General features: G+C 43.8%; 2 protein-coding genes across 2 annotated transcripts in view; one reads left to right on the top strand and one right to left on the bottom strand.

Annotated features, from left to right (window-relative positions):
* LOC115123449 (potassium voltage-gated channel subfamily C member 1-like) overlaps nucleotides 1-7473 on the bottom strand; it is an 81686-nt gene extending 74213 nt beyond the window's left edge. Inside the window, exon 1 of the mRNA XM_065022244.1 lies at nucleotides 6310-7473. Within this exon, the coding sequence (XP_064878316.1) occupies nucleotides 6310-6891 (582 nt within the window). The 5' untranslated portion in view covers nucleotides 6892-7473. The remainder of the gene's footprint in view (nucleotides 1-6309) is intronic.
* A 6621-nt stretch (nucleotides 7474-14094) lies between these two features.
* Nucleotides 14095-17906, top strand: part of LOC115114999 (CD81 antigen-like) — an 83842-nt gene continuing 80030 nt past the window's right edge. Inside the window, exon 1 of the mRNA XM_065022241.1 lies at nucleotides 14095-14297. Coding sequence (XP_064878313.1) covers nucleotides 14232-14297 — 66 coding nt within the window. The 5' untranslated portion in view covers nucleotides 14095-14231. The remainder of the gene's footprint in view (nucleotides 14298-17906) is intronic.

Raw genomic sequence — 17906 nt, 5'->3', positions numbered from 1 at the left:
TTTGTCCTCTATAGTGACGATCAGGGTTGACAGGTTGTTTTGTCCTCTATGGTGACGAGGGTTGATCAGGGTTGTTTTGTCCTCTATGGTGACGTCAGGGTTGATCAGGGTTGTTTTGTCCTCTATAGTGACGTGACGATCAGGGTTGTTTTGTCCTCTATAGTGACGATCAGGGTTGATCAGGGTTGTTTTGTCCTCTATATAGTGACGATCAGGGTTGATCAGGGTTGTTTTGTCCTCTATAGTGACGATCAGGGTTGTTTTGTCCTCTATAGTGACGTCCAGGGTTGTTTTGTCCTCTATAGTGACGACCAGGGTTGATCAGGGTTGGTTTGTCCTCTATAGTGACGATCAGGGTTGATCAGGGTTGTTTTGTCCTCTATGGTGACGATCAGGGTTGATCAGGGTTGTTTTGTCCTCTATAGTGACGATCAGGGTTGATCAGGGTTTTTCCTCTATAGTGACGATCAGGGTTGTTTTGTCCTCTATAGTGACGATCAGGGGTTGTTTTGTCCTCTATAGTGACGATCAGGGTTTTTGTCCTCAGGGTTGTTTTTTGTCCTCTATAGTGACGATCAGGGTTGATCAGGGTTGTTTTGTCCTCTATAGTGACGATCAGGGTTGATCAGGGTTGTTTTGTCCTCTATGGTGGGTTGATCAGGGTTGTTTTGTCCTCTATAGTGACGATCAGGGTTGTTTTGTCCTCTATAGTGACGATCAGGGTTGTTTTGTCCTCTATAGTGACGATCAGGGTTGATCAGGGTTGTTTTGTCCTCTATAGTGACGATCAGGGTTGATCAGGGTTGTTTTGTCCTCTATGGTGACGATCAGGGTTGTTTTGTCCTCTATAGTGACGATCAGGGTTGTTTTGTCCTCTATAGTGACGATCAGGGTTGTTTTGTCCTCTATAGTGACGTCCAGGGTTGTTTTGGCCTCTATAGTGACGACCAGGGTTGTTTTGTCCTCTATAGTGACGACCAGGGTTGATCAGGGTTGGTTTGTCCTCTATAGTGACGATCAGGGTTGATCAGGGTTGTTTTGTCCTCTATAGTGACGATCAGGGTTTTGATCAGGGTTGTTTTGTCCTCTATAGTGACGATCAGGGTTGATCAGGGTTGTTTTGTCCTCTATGTGACGATCAGGGTTGATCAGGGTTGTTTTGTCCTCTATGGTGACGATCAGGGTTGATTGTTTTGTCCTCTATAGTGACGATCAGGGTTGATCAGGGTTGTTTTGTCCTCTATAGTGACGTTTTGTCCTCTATCGGTATCAGGGTTGATCAGGGTTGTTTTGTCCTCTATGGTGACGATCAGGGTTGATCAGGGTTGGTTTGTCCTCTATAGTGACGATCAGGGTTGATCAGGGTTGTTTTGTCCTCTATAGTGACGATCAGGGTTGATCAGGGTTGTTTTGTCCTCTATAGTGACGATCAGGGTTGATCAGGGTTGTTTTTTGTCCTCTATGGTGACGATCAGGGTTGATCAGGGTTGTTTTGTCCTCTATCGATCAGGGTTGTTTTTTTGTCCTCTATAGTGACGATCCAGGGTTGATCAGGGTTGTTTTGTCCTCTATAGTGACGGGTTGTCAGGGTTGTTTGTTTTGTCCTCTATAGTGACGATCAGGGTTGATCAGGGTTGTTTTGTCCACTATAGTGACGATCAGGGTTTTGATCAGGGTTGTTTTGTCCTCTATAGTGACGATCAGGGTTGATCAGGTTGTTTTGTCCTCTATAGTGACGATCAGGGTTTTTGTCCTCTATCAGGGTTGTTTTGTCCTCTATGGTGACGATCAGGGTTGATCAGGGTTGTTTTGTCCTCTATAGTGACGATCAGGGTTGTTTGTCTGATCAGGTTTTTTTGTCCTCTATAGTGACGATCAGGGTTGTTTTGTCCTCTATAGTGACGATCAGGGTTTTGTCCTCTATGTGACGTCAGGGTTGATCAGGGTTGTTTTGTCCTCTATAGTGACGATCAGGGGTTGATCAGGGTTGTTTTGTCCTCTATAGTGACGATCAGGGTTGATCAGGTTGTTTTGTCCTCTATAGTGACGATCAGGGTTGTTCTATGGTGACGTCCAGGGTTGATGTTTTGTCCTCTATGGTGACGATCAGGTTGTTGATCAGTTTTTTGTCCTCTATAGTGACGATCAGGGTTGTTTTGTCCTCTATGGTGACGATCAGGGTTGATCAGGGTTGTTTTGTCCTCTATGGTGACGATCAGGGTTGTTTTGTCCTCTATAGTGACGATCAGGGTTGTTTTGGCCTCTATGGTGACGATCAGGGTTGTTTTGTCCTCTATAGTGACGATCAGGGTTGTTTTGGCCTCTATAGTGACGATCAGGGTTGTTTTGTCCTCTATGGTGACAATCAGGGTTGTTTTGTCCTCTATAGTGACGATCAGGGTTGTTTTGGCCTCTATGGTGACGATCAGGGTTGTTTTGCCCATAGAAGTAGAAAGACTAGATAATGACTAGATTATATTTCTTAGTTGTTGCCCTGTTTGGCTAATCCTAGTTGATGTTCACTATGACTTAACCTAGTTAAATAAAGGTTAATAAAGTAATGAGTGACAACAGAGACGGTGATAGGGGGATGTTCCACTGTCACGTGATGTGCCCACTGTGAATACTACAGTCTGTAGTTAACACCTGGAATAATGAATCACATGCCGTGCTTCAAGCTCTGTCAAACCTTGCTCTACTTCATTACAATGTGAAACTGAATCACATCTGAATCTGAATCAAACCTGAATCAAACAGAAATCTGAATCTGAACCACACAGAATTCTGAATCTGAATCTAGCTGAATACTGCCTATAATTAACAGTGATTTAGTCCTAGTCAATTACATTCTGTTCTCCATAAATAAAGCTCTGTCAAACTTCACTGCTGAGGTCCTGTCTTGCTCACACTGAAATGTATGGCTTATTGGCTTTCACAATTAAATATATAGCTTTCACGGAAATATGTGGCTCTCACACTGAAATGCATGGCAGCTCTGAATGGTTTCCGGTGGTAGGGATTTTAGACAACGGTCCGAGTTAAGAGTTATGTGAAACTCATTTTTAAAAAATAAAACAAAACCTTGAGGACGAGATGCTACGCATTTGAGAAGTCGGCTACTTTCACTCTGTTTAAATAATATTCAACACTCACCAATCAACTTGTCGTCCGTGTCTACCACACAACAAGAGCCAGTTATAACAAGAGCCAGTAGTGATAAACAATCAACAACTCCAATCTGAACGGCTACTCAATTAAATAATCAACTGTATTTCTGATCTCAACGGTGTTGTGTAGTTCCGGACCTGTAAATTCTCGTACTTTTCTAGTGGGTGATAACATCAGAGTGTTAACTTCATGTTGATTGGCCGTGTGCCCACCTTATCCTGTAATTGTATCAATCGCCATGTCACACAGCTGCAGGAGCAGCACGACACACAGACTGCAGTATTTGGGTAGAGGGTTTCACCTGGCTGGTCTAAAGAGTGGGAAATATTAGATAATAGAAACCTTCTACTTGGAGCATTGTGATGCAGTTACAATACATGGTTAGACTTGCCATGTATAATCCTTTATAATGTCTTATAATCAGCCATTACCAGCCATTTTCACTCAATTTAAAATGTTGATACTTTACAAGCCTTATTAAGAGTATTATATGATTTCATACATACTTACAGCAAGTTATAATGCATTATAACAGCAGGCTTTACTTACAACAAGTTATAATGCATTATACCAGCAGGCTTTACTTACAACAAGTTATAATGCATTATACCAGCAGGCTTTACTTACAACAAGTTATAATGCATTATACCAGCAGGCTTTACTTACAACAAAGTTATAATGCATTATACTTACAACTTACAACAAGTTATAATGCATTATACCAGCAGGCTTTACTTACAACAAGGCATTATACCAGCAGGCTTTACTTACAACAAGTTATAATGCATTATACCAGCAGGCTTTACTTACAACAAGTTATAATGCATTATACCAGCAGGCTTTACTTACAACAAGTTATAATGCATTATACCAGCAGGCTTTACTTACAACAAGTTATAATGCATTATACCAGCAGGCTTTACTTACAACAAGTTATAATGCATTATACCAGCAGGCTTTACTTACAACAAGTTATAATGCATTATACCAGCAGGCTTTACTTACAACAAGTTATAATGCATTATACCAGCAGGCTTTACTTACAACAAGTTATAATGCATTATACCAGCAGGCTTTACTTACAAGTAAATTCCCAATCTGGCCCTCAAACCATCACGGTCACCTAATAATCCCCAGTTTACAATTGGCTCAATAATCCCCCTCCTCTCCCCTGTAACTATTCCCCAGGTCGTTGGTGAAAATGAGAATGTGTTCTCAGTCAACATACCTGGTAAAATAATGGATACATAAATAAATAAATAAAAAAGTTATAATACTTCAAATAAAATGTTACCAAAATGTCTTAGGGTGCAAACTCGTTTCACTATCACCACCATCGAGGACCATAGGACCAGGCCAGATGGAAGCCTGCCCGTAATCACAGGTCCAAGAACCTCATCTCTCCAACCGTGGAGCAGCAAACTGTGTACTATGTCAGTCTGGAGGTCTGCCATCAGATACTGCCAACTGCTGCTGGCGCTAAAGATCTGCTTTTACTCAACATGCTGACCTGACCTATTTAACCAACACTACCTGCCAATATGCACCCAGCCAGGTATTCTAATCAACCACCAGATCCACCCAGCCAGGTATTCTAATCAACCACCAGATCCACCCAGCCAGGTATTCTAATCAACACTAACTGCCAATATCAAACCCAGCCAGGTATTCTAACCAACACTACATGCCAATATCAAACCCAGCCAGGTATTCTAATCAACACTACCTGCCAATATCAAACCCAGCCAGGTATTCTAACCAACACTACATGCCAATATCAAACCCAGCCAAGTATTCTAATCAACACTACCTGCCAATATCAAACCCAGCCAGGTATTCTAATCAACACTACCTGCCAATATCAAACCCAGCCAGGTATTCTAATCAACACTACCTGCCAATATCAAACCCAGCCAGGTATTCTCGTCAACACTACCTGCCAATATCAAACCCAGCCAGGTATTCTAATCAACACTACCTGCCAATATCAAACCCAGCCAGGTATTCTAACCAACACTAACTGCCAACCTCCCAGGTATTCTCAAACTGCCAACCTCCCAGGTATTCTCAAACTGCCAACCTCCCAGGTATTCTCAAACTGCCAACCTCCCAGGTATTCTCAAACTGCCAACCTCCCAGATATTCTCAAACTGCCAACCTCCCAGTATTCTCAAACTGCCAACCTCCCAGGTATTCTCAAACTGCCAACCTCCCAGGTATTCTCAAACTGCCAACCTCCCAGGTATTCTCAAACTGCCAACCTCCCAGGAATTCTCAAACTGCCAACCTCCCAGGTATTCTCAAACTGCCAACTTCCTAGGTATTCTAGTCTCATGTCCATGTCCTCATGGCCTGGTTGGTGCTCTCTTGCCAACTCCTATGGCCATTGTCACACTCACTAAGACAGCACAGACAGTTCTGTCCCCAGGCTAGTCCAAGAGGATTCATAGACCTTGTTTAACCAAACTAAATGCCAACATAAATACCAACATCCCAGGTAAGCTAACCTCATGTTCAGGAGGTTCTTGGTACAAAGCCATATAGCACCTTTTCACACTATTGTCACAAAAGCTGTACCATAGGCACACTGTGCTGTCTTTGATATTTTATTTTCTCATTGTCCTTTCCAGCAGTGTTCCAAGAACCAGGGTGGATGCTTAAACAGGCCAGTGCAGTACAGCTCAGCTTGACACGGTTTGGGTCGGCTTAGTAAGAGAAGGTTACTCGAGATTACACTCGTCTTTCTCTGTTTTTTTTGTTGTTGACATCGTCTGTGTCCCTGATGGTTCCCTATTCAGTGTCCTACTTTTGTTCAGAGTCCCATGGACCACAATCTAAGGGTGAAAATAGGCTAGTAGTTAGGATCCATTGGTCAACATTTATTCCTTCCACCTGAATGTTATAGTAGCATTCTCCTGCTGTAGAGCTCCCTGATGAGTCCCTGGGGAGTAGACTAGCCTACCATCTCAAGGTCACTCTCACACAGACCCCCTCCACATCACATGTCTAGAAGTCCTCTATCAATCTCCATCTCTATAAATCTCTCATTCATCATTAACCGCATATCCATCATTAGGCTTAAAATCAATTGGAAAGGAAAATAGACATTATGGACAGTAGAGAAATATCTCTCTTACTCACCCTTGCATATTTAGAAGAGTAGGGGTCTTCAAACAGAGCCCACATGCGTTTCTGCCAACGACCCCACAGCCCCCTCGCCTTTATGTCGGTTGAGTCCCCCTGCGCCAGTCTCCTCGTCATCTCATCTGCCTCATCACCAACCACATCCCCCGGGTCGGTCACGACCTCCGGGTCCTGATCGTCATTACTGGTTAAGTCGAGCAGGGCACCCCCGCCGAAACTATCAAGCGCTTCCTCCGCCTCCCGATGCTGGCTATAGGTCATCCAGCAGCAAGGCTCCACGTCCGTCTCATCGATGCCCCAGAATGCCAATTCCTCCTCGTAAAGAGGCCCGCAGACATCGGCAGGGCAGTGCAGTTTACCGGTCCGGTAATAGTTAAGGATGTGGGCGAAAACGGCAGGATGGCGGTCGAAAAAGAATTCCTCATGTTTGTCGTCCCAGTCGAAGTGACTAGGCGCGTCGGGTTCGGCCAGACAGGATAAGCGGGTGCCGGGCAGGGTCCGTAGGGTACCGCGGTATGTCTGGTGCTTGGTCCCTCCCACGTTTATCACAATGCGATCCTTTTCGTCGCTCAAGCCCATTGCGTCCCTTAGGCATGTCTCCAATAAGTTCCCAGCATCACAACGGACGCTCTATGAGCACCGCGCGCCACCGTGGGAGGGGGGAAAAACGCGTGCAACACATGCACAACTGGGGTTACCAGGGGAGGAAGAGGGAAGAGATACGGCTAGGCTGCTGCTGGTTGCAGGCTATATATATATATCCTAAATAATAAGTGCAGGCCTATAGGACTAATCAGCACATATTCCCACTGATGATGCCGGATGCCCCAATGTTTCCACAACCTGTCATGAAAATCAACCCACAAGACCTACCGGAGGGAAAACGTTTAAATCCAAAACGATAGCAAGTGTAGCCAATGGCATGCCATTAACAATGGATGGTGGTTTAAATCCACAAGGTGATGTTCATTCTTTCTAATCCGAATCCAGCACAAAGACTCTCTTCCTGTTGTGGTGGTTTTGGTAGAACCTGTTAATGATATTCATAGACAGCAAGGTGACTGCGGGTGTGGTGCTGAAAGGACAGCACCAGTCTCTCTCTCTCTCTCTCTCTCTCTCTCTCTGTCTCTCTCTCTCTCTCTCTGTCTCTCTCTCTCTCTCTGTCTCTCTCTCTCTCTCTCCCCTTCTCTCTCTCCCCCTCTCTCTCTCTCTCTCTCTCTCCCCTTCTCTCTCTCTCTCTCTCTCTCTCTCTGTCTCTCTCTCTCTCTCTCTCTCTCTCTGTCTCTCTCTCTCGCTCTCTCTCTCTGTGTCTCTCTCTGTCTCTCTCTCTCTCGGAGACACTCTGCTTGCTATTTAGAATAGTATCCTTCCTCTCATGTATCTACTGTCGCTTACCTTCTCCCCCAAAAACGACACATTCAAATCAAGTTTTCCTTTGAAAGAAACAGTGGACAGCAACCGGTAGCTTTAGCCTACTAGGACTAGATCAGGCGTCGCGCATTTTCCCATTCGCGCAGATGTCTGTGACTGTGTTTATCTTCAGCGGGGTAAATTGTTATTTTCGTGTATGCATTTTTAGCGGATCAATGCCTGTGATTATCTGGTGTTCGAGAGGAGAGCGAGCAGTCCACTGTGACACCAAATGAAGTATGAACACGGAAGGACAGGAGGCAGGAAGGTACGCACACGTCCTCTGTGTTCTCTGACTGAGCAATGCTCGCTGCGGTGATTCTCTTGAGAATCCTCCGAATTGACTCGAAGAAGAGACGCGGTTGTTCTGGAAACACCTTGGAAGAAGAAGAAGAAGAGGAAGAAGGAGAATACGCGTGGAGAATGATATGGAGCATTCCCAGTCAGAACCATTGTTTGTTGAAACTGTCTTCTGAGTTCATGCATTCACTGATTGTTTGCCTCCATGCAGCCAGGCACCGCCACCCGCTCCCCCCTCCCTTTTCCTTTCACTTCCTCCATGTCTTTGTACAGGACGTATAGCCTCAGTATTTTAGACCATATGCAGTTAGACAGCCTGACATAGTCAATCGTTTTATGAGGGTATGACCCTCAAACCACTTGGCTAAATGCAAAATCCATGCTATATTAAACACTGAAATTAATTAATCCATTTGAGGATTATTAGAGAGATACAGTACCATCAGATGAATGGAAACGTGCAATGTGTGGCCCCTCTTTATACAACGTGATTTCCTATGAACAAAGACACACAAAGAGGCCAGTGATGCCACAACAGTCTATACATGCAGTTCCCTCTCTCTCGTCACCATATGGTGGGAGTAAGTCATGATGGTGTTGTTATTGGCATTGCCAACAGAGAGCGGTGTTGCCCATGTACTGTAGTTCCCTGCATGTGCCTCTGTCCTCTTTGTGTCTCTGCAATGATCCATTACAATGACATTACACTATGTCTGCATCCCAAATAGAACCCTTTTCCCTAATTAGTGGAACCCTTTTCCATATTTAGTGGAACCCTATTCCCTATTTAATAGAACCCTATTCGCTATTTAGTGGAACCCTATTCCCTATTTAGTGGAACCCTATTCCCTATTTAGTGGAACCCTATTCCCTATTTAGTGGAACCCTATTCCCTATTTAGTGGAACCTTGTTCCCTATTTAATAGAACCCTTTCGCAATTGAATAGAACTCTATTTCTTATTTAGTGGAACCCTTTTCTCTATTTAGTGGAACCCTATTCCCTATTTAATAAAACCCTATTCCCTATTTAGTGGAACCCTATTCCTTATTTAGTGAAACCCTATTCCCTATTTAATAGAACCCTATTCACTATTGAATAGAAGCCCATTCCCTATTTAGTGGAACCCTATTCCTTATTTAGTGGAACCCTGTTCGCTATTTAATAGAACCATGTTCCCTATTGAATGGAACCCTATTCCCTATTTAGTGGAACCCTATTCCTTATTTAGTGAAACCCTATTCCCTATTTAATAGAACCCTATTCGCAATTGAATAGAACCTTATTCCCTTTTTAGTGGAACCCTATTCCCTATTTAGTTGAACCCTATTCCCTATTTAGTGGAACCTTGTTCCCTATTTAATAGAACCCTTTCGCAATTGAATAGAACTCTATTCCCTATTTAGTGGAACCCTTTATTTATTTAGTGGAACCCTATTCCCTATTTAATAAAACCCTATTCCCTATTTAATAAAACCCTGTTTGCTATTGAATAGAACCATGTTCCCTATTTAATGGAACCTTATTCCCTATTTAGCAGAACCCTGTTCCCTATTTAGAGGACTACTTTTGACCAGGGACCATAGCCTAGATATGTGGACCATAGCCTAGATATGTGGATCATAGCCTAGATATGTGGACCATAGCCTAGATATGTGGAACATAGCCTAGATATGTGGAACATAGCCTAGATATGTGGACCATAGCCTAGATATGTGGACCATAGCCTAGATATGTGGACCATAGCCTAGATATGTGGACCATAGCCTAGATATGTGGACCATAGCCTAGATATGTGGACCATAGCCTAGATATGTGGACCATAGCCTAGATATGTGGAACATAGCCTAGATATGTGGATCATAGCCTAGATATGTGGACCATAGCCTAGATATGTGGACCATAGCCTAGATATGTGGACCATAGCCTAGATATGTGGACCATAGCCTAGATATGTGGACCATAGCCTAGATATGTGGACCATAGCCTAGATATGTGGACCATAGCCTAGATATGTGGAACATAGCCTAGATATGTGGATCATAGCCTAGATATGTGGACCATAGCCTAGATATGTGGACCATAGCCTAGATATGTGGAACATAGCCTAGATATGTGGAACATAGCCTAGATATGTGGAACATAGCCTAGATATGTGGACCATAGCCTAGATATGTGGACCATAGCCTAGATATGTGGAACATAGCCTAGATATGTGGATCATAGCCTAGATATGTGGACCATAGCCTAGATATGTGGACCATAGCCTAGATATGTGGAACATAGCCTAGATATGTGGACCATAGCCTAGATATGTGGACCATAGCCTAGATATGTGGAACATAGCCTAGATATGTGGAACATAGCCTAGATATGTGGAACATAGCCTAGATATGTGGACCATAGCCTAGGTATGTGGACCATAGCCTAGGTATGTGGAACATAGCCTAGATATGTGGACCATAGCCTAGATATGTGGACCATAGCCTAGATATGTGGACCATAGCCTAGATATGTGGAACATAGCCTAGATATGTGGACCATAGCCTAGATATGTGGACCATAGCCTAGATATGTGGACCATAGCCTAGATATGTGGAACATAGCCTAGATATGTGGACCATATCCTAGATATGTGGACCATAGCCTAGATATGTGGACCATAGCCTAGATATGTGGACCATAGCCTAGATATGTGGACCATAGCCTAGATATGTGGACCATAGCCTAGATATGTGGAACATAGCCTAGATATGTGGAACATAGCCTAGATATGTGGAACATAGCCTAGATATGTGGCCCATAGCCTAGATATGTGGACCATAGCCTAGATATGTGGACCATAGCCTAGATATGTGGACCATAGCCTAGATATGTGGACCATAGCCTAGATATGTGGACCATAGCCTAGATATGTGGACCATAGCCTAGATATGTGGACCATAGCCTAGATATGTGGACCATAGCCTAGATATGTGGCCCATAGCCTAGATATGTGGACCATAGCCTAGATATGTGGAACATAGCCTAGATATGTGGACCATAGCCTAGATATGTGGACCATAGCCTAGATATGTGGCCCATAGCCTAGATATGTGGACCATAGCCTAGATATGTGGACCATAGCCTAGATATGTGGACCATAGCCTAGATATGTGGACCATAGCCTAGATATGTGGACCATAGCCTAGATATGTGGAACATAGCCTAGATATAGCCTAGATGGACCATAGCCTAGATATGTGGACCATAGCCTAGATATGTGGACCATAGCCTAGATATGTGGACCATAGCCTAGATATGTGGACCATAGCCTAGATATGTGGACCATAGCCTAGATATGTGGACCATAGCCTAGATATGTGGACCATAGCCTAGATATGTGGACCATAGCCTAGATATGTGGATCATAGCCTAGATATGTGGACCATAGCCTAGATATGTGGACCATAGCCTAGATATGTGGCCCATAGCCTAGATATGTGGACCATAGCCTAGATATGTGGACCATAGCCTAGATATGTGGCCCATAGCCTAGATATGTGGACCATAGCCTAGATATGTGGACCATAGCCTAGATATGTGGAACATAGCCTAGATATGTGGACCATAGCCTAGATATGTGGACCATAGCCTAGATATGTGGACCATAGCCTAGATATGTGGACCATAGCCTAGATATGTGGACCATAGCCTAGATATGTGGACCATAGCCTAGATATGTGGACCATAGCCTAGATATGTGGACCATAGCCTAGATATGTGGACCATAGCCTAGATATGTGGACCATAGCCTAGATATGTGGACCATAGCCTAGATATGTGGATCATAGCCTAGATATGTGGATCATAGCCTAGATATGTGGACCATAGCCTAGATATGTGGACCATAGCCTAGATATGTGGACCATAGCCTAGATATGTGGACCATAGCCTAGATATGTGGATCATAGCCTAGATATGTGGATCATAGCCTAGATATGTGGACCATAGCCTAGATATGTGGACCATAGCCTAGATATGTGGACCATAGCCTAGATATGTGGACCATAGCCTAGATATGTGGACCATAGCCTAGATATGTGGACCATAGCCTAGATATGTGGACCATAGCCTAGATATGTGGACCATAGCCTAGATATGTGGACCATAGCCTAGATATGTGACCATAGCCTAGATATGTGGACCATAGCCTAGATATGTGGACCATAGCCTAGATATGTGGACCATAGCCTAGATATGTGGACCATAGCCTAGATATGTGGACCATAGCCTAGATATGTGGACCATAGCCTAGATATGTGGATCATAGCCTAGATATGTGGACCATAGCCTAGATATGTGGACCATAGCCTAGATATGTGGACCATAGCCTAGATATGTGGACCATAGCCTAGATATGTGGACCATAGCCTAGATATGTGGACCATAGCCTAGATATGTGGACCATAGCCTAGATATGTGGACCATAGCCTAGATATGTGGACCATAGCCTAGATATGTGGAACATAGCCTAGATATGTGGACCATAGCCTAGATATGTGGACCATAGCCTAGATATGTGGATCATAGCCTAGATATGTGGACCATAGCCTAGATATGTGGACCATAGCCTAGATATGTGGACCATAGCCTAGATATGTGGATCATAGCCTAGATATGTGGACCATAGCCTAGATATGTGGACCATAGCCTAGATATGTGGACCATAGCCTAGATATGTGGACCATAGCCTAGATATGTGGATCATAGCCTAGATATGTGGACCATAGCCTAGATATGTGGACCATAGCCTAGATATGTGGACCATAGCCTAGATATGTGGACCATAGCCTAGATATGTGGACCATAGCCTAGATATGTGGACCATAGCCTAGATATGTGGATCATAGCCTAGATATGTGGACCATAGCCTAGATATGTGGACCATAGCCTAGATATGTGGACCATAGCCTAGATATGTGGACCATAGCCTAGATATGTGGACCATAGCCTAGATATGTGGATCATAGCCTAGATATGTGGACCATAGCCTAGATATGTGGACCATAGCCTAGATATGTGGACCATAGCCTAGATATGTGGACCATAGCCTAGATATGTGGATCATAGCCTAGATATGTGGACCATAGCCTAGATATGTGGACCATAGCCTAGATATGTGGATCATAGCCTAGATATGTGGTGGACCATAGCCTAGATATGTGGACCATAGCCTAGATATGTGGACCATAGCCTAGATATGTGGATCATAGCCTAGATATGTGGCCCATAGCCTAGATATGTGGACCATAGCCTAGATATGTGGACCATAGCCTAGATATGTGGACCATAGCCTAGATATGTGGACCATAGCCTAGATATGTGGATCATAGCCTAGATATGTGGACCATAGCCTAGATATGTGGACCATAGCCTAGATATGTGGACCATAGCCTAGATATGTGGACCATAGCCTAGATATGTGGATCATAGCCTAGATATGTGGCCCATAGCCTAGATATGTGGACCATAGCCTAGATATGTGGACCATAGCCTAGATATGTGGACCATAGCCTAGATATGTGGACCATAGCCTAGATATGTGGATCATAGCCTAGATATGTGGACCATAGCCTAGATATGTGGAAAAAGTCCCTATGCTCTTTTTTTTATCTCAATATTGAGACATGTTGAACGCAGCAGATTGATCTTGATGTTTAGGTGGGAAATAAATGTGGTCTGTTTGTGTTCTGAATACTTGTTTATAGTGGAAGAATAACAACAACAAAAACCCTGAGCATAAAAACAGAATATTGCTCCTCCTGTAGTTTATGAAGATTTATCTTTTTTATTCACTTTTATTTAACGAGACCAGGGTCTCTCATTCCCAAATGACGCCCTGAGTACAATTATTATTTTTTTTCATCATCACAAACAAGAATAAAAAATATTTAAATAACCACAAGCCATGCTGTCTTTCATCTGTCCTCTTTTACCACCCTCATCACTTGGTGGGCCGTTTCCAGGCTCGGTTTACACAGTCATTGGTTTAAAGGAGGAGTTTCTACCCATTCTGGGTGGACATACCTCGAGATTTCTGGCACAGAGTTTGAGTTCTAAGAACGAGAAGAAGCTATAACGGTCCGTCTTCTTAGAATCTCGGGCACATTGGTATATTGCAGACTTAATTTATTTATCTAAAATAGCGGACCTGAACATTCGATCGTCATGACTGTCGTTGGCTGCAACAAGTGTGTCAAATTCATGCTCTTTTTCTTTAATTTCGTTTTCTGGGTGAGTTGAGTCTTTTTTAAATCTCTTTTATGACGATGCTGCTTTAAAGGGATTAGCATTACATTTGTTCGATCTGTAGTTAATTTGTTGATAAAAAAAAGTGCGTCTTGAATGTTTTTTTTTTACTTATAATGTAACTTTGAGTCGTTCAGAATTTTTATGACACCCTTAAGTTTATTTTGTCTCTGTAACCAGATCGTTTCACTGAGGTATTGAAATGAGCTACTATTCAACACTGTTATGATACAGGCCTATTTTATGATAATCTCATACACTGTTGATATTGTTTTCAATTGTCCAACTGATGACCGTGTGAAAACTGTAGTGGCTCAATAAAGTAAGCCAGTCCTAGACTCGGGACTATCAATGATTTATATATACACTAGGTGACTAGTAGGATCCACCGTGTTGAAGCCATCGTGACTCCATCTTGGCTCTCCCTCACCATTGTGTTGAAGCCACCGTGACTCCATCTTGGCTCTCCCTCACCATTGTGTTGAAGCCACCGTGACTCCATCTTGGCTCTCCCTCACCATTGCGTTGAAGCCACCGTGACTCCATCTTGGCTCTCCCTCACCATTGTGTTGAAGCCACCGGGACTCCATCTTGGCTCTCCCTCACCATTGTGTTGAAGCCACCGTGACTCCATCTTGGCTCTCCCTCACCATTGTGTTGAAGCCACCGTGACTCCATCTTGGCTCTCCCTCACCATTGTGTTGAAGCCACCGGGACTCCATCTTGGCTCTCCCTCACCATTGCGTTGAAGCCACCGTGACTCCATCTTGGCTCTCCCTCACAATTGCGTTGAAGCCACCGTGACTCCATCTTGGCTCTCCCTCACCATTGTGTTGAAGCCACCGGGACTCCATCTTGGCTCTCCCTCACCATTGTGTTGAAGCCACCGTGACTCCATCTTGGCTCTCCCTCACCATTGTGTTGAAGCCACCGTGACTCCATCTTGGCTCTCCCTCACCATTGTGTTGAAGCCACCGTGACTCCATCTTGGCTCTCCCTCACCATTGTGTTGAAGCCATCGTGACTCCATCTTGGCTCTCCCTCACCATTGCGTTGAAGCCACCGTGACTCCATCTTGGCTCTCCCTCACCATTGCGTTGAAGCCACCGGGACTCCATCTTGGCTCTCCCTCACCATTGTGTTGAAGCCACCGTGACTCCATCTTGGCTCTCCCTCACCATTGTTTTGAAGCCACCGGGACTCCATCTTGGCTCTCCCTCACCATTGTGTTGAAGCCATCGTGACTCCATCTTGGCTCTCCCTCACCATTGTGTTGAATCCACCGTAACTCCATCTTGGCTCTCCCTCACCATTGTGTTGAAGCCACCCTGAGACAGCCTCGGAGAGTGGGGTCACAGCCAGGGTCAGACATTATCAATGGTGACCTTCGGGTAATTAGGGGCACATCGAACAGATTTTTCACATTGTCTGCTCGGGGATTTGAGTAAACATGTTGACCATGGCAATCATGCTGACCCTGTTGATCATTATAATCAACAGGGTCAACAGGGTCAGCATGATTATCATGATCAACAGGGTCAGCATGATTATTATGATCAACAGGGTCAACAGGATCAACAGGATTATAATGATCAACAGGATCAACAGGATTATAATGATCAACAGGGTCAGCATGATTGCCATGATCAACATGTTTACTCAAATCCCCGAGCAGACAATGTGAAAAATCTGTTCGATGTGCCCCTAATTACCCAAAGGTCACCGTTGATAATGTCTGACCCTGGCTGTGACCCCACTCTCCGAGGCTGTCTCAGGGGGAGTTGGGATTTGCAGGAGAGAAAAAAAAGTGGAAGAAAAAATCTAATTCACAAGGTGATAATAATAATGTGAAATAGGAGGAATATAAGCACCCACTACATTATCACATTACGTTAGTCTGTCCCAGGTGGGCGGCATTTGCACTTTTGGGACTATTGTATTAGTTCCACTGCACCAGACAAGCTCAATCTAGCACAGTGTTAGTATTTGTAATATTTTTTTTGAAATCCCATTTGAACCATGGACTGATGGGGGGGAGGGGGAGAACCAGAAGGTGGAGGAGAGGGAGTCAGTTTCTCTTGGACATTTCCTTTGTTCCCACACACTTCATTGTCAAACTAACTGCAGTAGCTAGATTCTGTAACTGTGGTTGTTTGGTAGTGTTTAGACTATATTCTAAAGTAGAATTAATTGGTACCAGATGTCTTCTTTCCAAAATATACCAAGTTTTAGCATGTCAGAATCAATCATGTAATTATACATGAATAGCAGTTACTTTTGGGCATCTCTATTGCCATTACATTTAAGAAACTGTATCATTATGTGAAATCAGCATAAAACTCATGCAGCATATCCTGGACACTAGTTTCCTTTTTCATTGACTGTTTCCTTCTTTAGTGATTTTTTTTTTTACTGATTATCTGCCAGTAGAAACCCAGTTCTTATTTTCCTCTAGTCACCCCTTTGTCCCGTTGAGGATTCAGTTTCCTGCTTCTTGATTCTAGAACAATGAAGTGCAGGACAGATATGAGCAACATGTGCTTGAAAGGTTTTCACAAACACTGACAGATTGGAGACGGTAACAATAGTCACAGAATGTTTTACAGCTTTACAGTTTTACATTTTTTATTTAACCTTTATTTAACTAGGCAAGTCAGTTAAGAACAAATTCTTATTTTCAATGACGGCCTAGGAACAGTGGGTTAACTGCCTGTTCAGGGGCAGAACGACAGATTTGTACCTTGTCAGCTCGGGGGTTTGAACTTGCAACCTTCCGGTTACAAGACCAACGCTCAAACCACTAGGCTACCCGGCCTAGACCCCAAAAGAGCAAGCAGAAGAACAGGGAAAACAGTGTGCAAATAACTGAAGGATGAACGGGGGGGAAAAAACAGATAAATATGGGTTGTAATTTACAATGTTGTTTGTTCTTCACTGGTTGCCCTTTTCTCATGGCGACGGGCCACAAATCTTGCTGCTGTGATGGTACACTGCGGTATTTCTCCTAACATTTATGGGGGTTTATCTATGTTTGATTTGTTTTCCATGGGTCTGTGTGATCTGTGGGAAATATGTGTCTAAGATGGTCATACGTTTGCCTACAGTGACCTTTCTCAATAGCAAGGCTATGCTCATTGAGTCTGTACATAGTTAAGGATTTTTTTAAATTTGGGGTCAGTCACAGTGGACAGGTATTCTGCCGCTGTGTACTCTCTGTTTATGGCCAAATAGCATTCCAGTTTGCTCAGTTTTGTTAGGTTGTTTCTTTGCTTTCTCATAATATTTGGGGGTCTGTGTTTCTGTCCTGGGGCTCTGTGGGGTCTGTTTGTGTTTGTGAACAGATCCCCAGAACCAGATGACTGAGGGGACTCTTCTCTAGGTTCATCTCTCTGTAGGTGAGGGCGTTGTGGTGGAATGTGTGGGCATCTAGGCTACCCTGCCGCCTCTACACTCTAACCACTAGGCTACTCTGCCGCCTCTACACTCTAACCACTAGGCTACCCTGCCGCATCTACACTCTAACCACTAGGCTACCCTGCCGCCTCTACACTCTAACCACTAGGCTACCCTGCCGCCTCTACACTCTAACCACTA

This window comes from Oncorhynchus nerka, linkage group LG9a (genome assembly GCF_034236695.1).
Source record: "Oncorhynchus nerka isolate Pitt River linkage group LG9a, Oner_Uvic_2.0, whole genome shotgun sequence".
Taxonomy (NCBI): Eukaryota; Metazoa; Chordata; class Actinopteri; order Salmoniformes; family Salmonidae; genus Oncorhynchus; species Oncorhynchus nerka.
Note: the sequence above shows the minus strand (reverse complement) of the source record. Positions and strands in the feature narration are given on the sequence as shown.